Genomic DNA, 2,991 nt, shown 5'->3' on the forward strand with positions numbered 1-2,991 from the left:
TGTGTGTGTGTGTGTGTGTGTGTGTGTGTGTGTGTGTTTGTGTGTGTTGGGGAAGGGGCTTTATGGTATTCTATTGTAACACATCTGATCTTAGGCCCTTATATGACCTAATTGTGTTGCAAGTGCCGTAAAACTTTTACTAAAACCAAGATTCGATGACCGAGTGGTTATTGAGTTAACAATTATAAAGAATTCAATGCGTTCGATCACCTGATCTCCCTTCCTTCTTCGGGACGTATGTGACCTAATTGTGTTTCATGTGCCGTACAAATCTTACTTAAAATACACTTCATTGTGGCGCCCCTGATGTACATCAGCACAAGGAGGATTGCAAAGAACGGCGGCCATGACGGAGCCAGATCTAGTATGATATTACAAGTCTATGGGTTATATACCTCATACGGGAAACCCCGAAACGCCAGCAAGGGAAAGGAAAATTAAATACAAGTACGAGAATTGGAAATAATGCAAAGGGACACAATCATTGAAATATACTGCTATTGCAAAAATTGCTATTTAATTTTGCTTGTATCTGAGTATTATTAACCAATGACTTTTTCACCGTAGTAACTTTGATTACCAAGGAGGAATTTAGTCTATTAAGCCTTAATTTTTAAAAGAAAATGATTTTATTGTTGTTTGCTGTAACAAATATTATGGTTTTATTTAGCAGTATTAATTTTCTTTTTTGTTGTACATTTACTCAAGTGGACTTTACTTGGATTCGTAGGTCTTTTTCTGTAGTAATATTTATCGATCCTTTCCCTAGTAGGCGGATCGTGAATCCGCTGATTAAAATTTGAAAATATATATGTCAAAAATAGGAGTAACTTTTAATAGAAATGATTTTACTATTGTTTGCTGTAAAAATTATTATGGTTTTATTTATCAATATTAGTTTTCCTAATAGTTTTACAATTAATCAAGTAGACTTTATCTGAATTTATAAGTACTCTCTCTCTCTCTCTCTCTCTCTCTCTCTCTCTCTCTCCCTTTTAACTCCCAGTGGAGCACAAGGCTCAAGGCATGAACAGCATTACTCCAGCGAAGCCCGTCCTGGGCATCTTTTTCTATCTGTTTCCATGATGTCCCTGCTTTTTCAATTTCCGCTTGTACCGCTCGCCTCAATATCATTTTTGGTCTTCTCTTCTTACGTTTTCCTTGTGGGTTCCACGTTAAAGCCTGCCTGATGATGCTTGTCGGGGGTCTCCTCAGGGTGTGTCCAATCTATTTCCATTTCTTCACCTGTATGTCTTCCTTTTCTGGCCTTTAGCTTGTTCTTTCCCACAGTTGAGCATTTGTGACTCGATCGTACCACTTGATCTCCACTATCCTTCGTAGGGATCCTTTATGAAGCTCTGCAGTTTCCTTGCTGCTGATGCTGTGAGCCTCAATGTGTCTGAACCATACAGTAGAACAGTCTTCACGTTTGTTTTGAAGATCCTCAGCTTGGTGTTCAATCCCAGTTCCTTAGACATTCATATATTCCTGAGAATGATGAAAGCTGCTCTTGCCTGTTTTATAAGAACTTTTTCTGTGGAAAGTTTTTATCGTCCCTTTTCTATCGTGGGTGGGTTGTGAATCCGCTCCCTGGCTAATTAAAATTTGTCAATAAATTTGACAATCAAAGATTTTTCCACTTTCCAGCCATTTATGTCCAGGTGCAGTTATAGCAGCCTCAATAAATTTGCCAATAATAGGTGGTAAATATGTTTTCAGCGCCGACGTCCGGGAGATTTTTTTGGCCATATTAATGGTAGAAGCCATCTATAGAAATCTATTAATAGAAAAGTTGTGCTTTCGAAGGGATGAGCCTAGCACGTTGAAATAGTCGAAGGTAATCAAAACAAGACATTCAAACCAGTCTTAGACAGTGTCGTTATAATTGTAATATATTATGATATATTAATTTGATAAATTGGAAAAAAAAACATGCGTTCCTTTTTTCATAAAACTACAACAGCTTCAGAGTTGAAAGTTGGTAAGTACCTTCGAAAAGATAAGTATCGATGACGGAGCTCAATTTCTGATTTATTCCTTTCCTGAATTTAGACTAATGTATTTGACAAAATGTTCCCGTCCTTCTTTGGCTTTTTGCGATTATTCCACTGAGAAACGAAACCAATCTGCGTTACAGTCCTTCCGAGAGTATTTGCCTTTGTCCGAGGAGGCTAAGTGTAAATCTTTCCTACCAGAAGATCGGAGGTGAGGCTGAAAGACAGCAGTAAGAAGGGGCCAAGGAGTAGCAGTAGAAAGACTTTCAGTTTATGTTAATGTACCTATAATTCCTTTCATCGAAAGAGTGCCCAGCTAGTGTAGGAAAAGAGGATAGAAGAGAAGATAATACTTTATTGTCCTAGAGGAAAATTTGTCTTGGCTGTACAGGACGGAAAAAAATACATACAAGTATGCATAAAAATATTTAAATAATAATATTATTATATTACTCTCATTAAAATTCAATATGAAAAGAAAAGTAAAGCTGATAAAATGTACACACCGCATCAGATGCCTCATTCAACCACATGGTATTTAATTTGGGACACATTTTAAAAATTTCAAAATTTCTTACCAACTGAAAAATGATTTGTGTGTCCTGCGCGCTCATATGACCCAATGAATTTGCAAGCGCCGTAAAACACCTACCAAAAACAAAACAAAATAATGAAGAAGAGGTTAACTCGTAACCCATGTCTTGTCACCAGTCACTGCGGCGCTGGGTTACATAAAGACTTCACCAGTGTGGACAACGTCATGGCTTTGACCTTCAGAACACGGCATGGATCGAACTCAACCTTGAGCTTCATTGTGTCGCTTATTGATGGTGAGTGTGTTTGCAAATTGGCACTTGTAGGGTTCTTGCACCCAGCCAGCGTATTTGTGTGCGTGTGTGTGTGTGTTGATGTGTGCGTGTGTGTGTGTGAGTGAGTGTGTGTGTGTATGCGTGTGTGAGTGTGTGTGTGTGTGTGAGAGAGAGAGAGAGAGAGAGAG

The 2,991-nt window shown here is 38.3% G+C and overlaps 1 protein-coding gene across 1 annotated transcript in view; it reads left to right on the forward strand.

Moving 5' to 3' along the window:
• Positions 1-2,991, forward strand: part of LOC101854104 — a gene marked incomplete in the record, with an annotated part of 38,966 nt that overhangs the window by 21,999 nt on the left and 13,976 nt on the right. Inside the window, 1 exon segment of the mRNA XM_035971010.1 lies at positions 2,706-2,824. Within this exon segment, the coding sequence (XP_035826903.1) occupies positions 2,706-2,824 (119 nt within the window).

This window comes from Aplysia californica, unplaced genomic scaffold (assembly GCF_000002075.1).
Source record: "Aplysia californica isolate F4 #8 unplaced genomic scaffold, AplCal3.0 scaffold00359, whole genome shotgun sequence".
NCBI classification, from domain to species: domain Eukaryota; kingdom Metazoa; phylum Mollusca; class Gastropoda; order Aplysiida; family Aplysiidae; genus Aplysia; species Aplysia californica.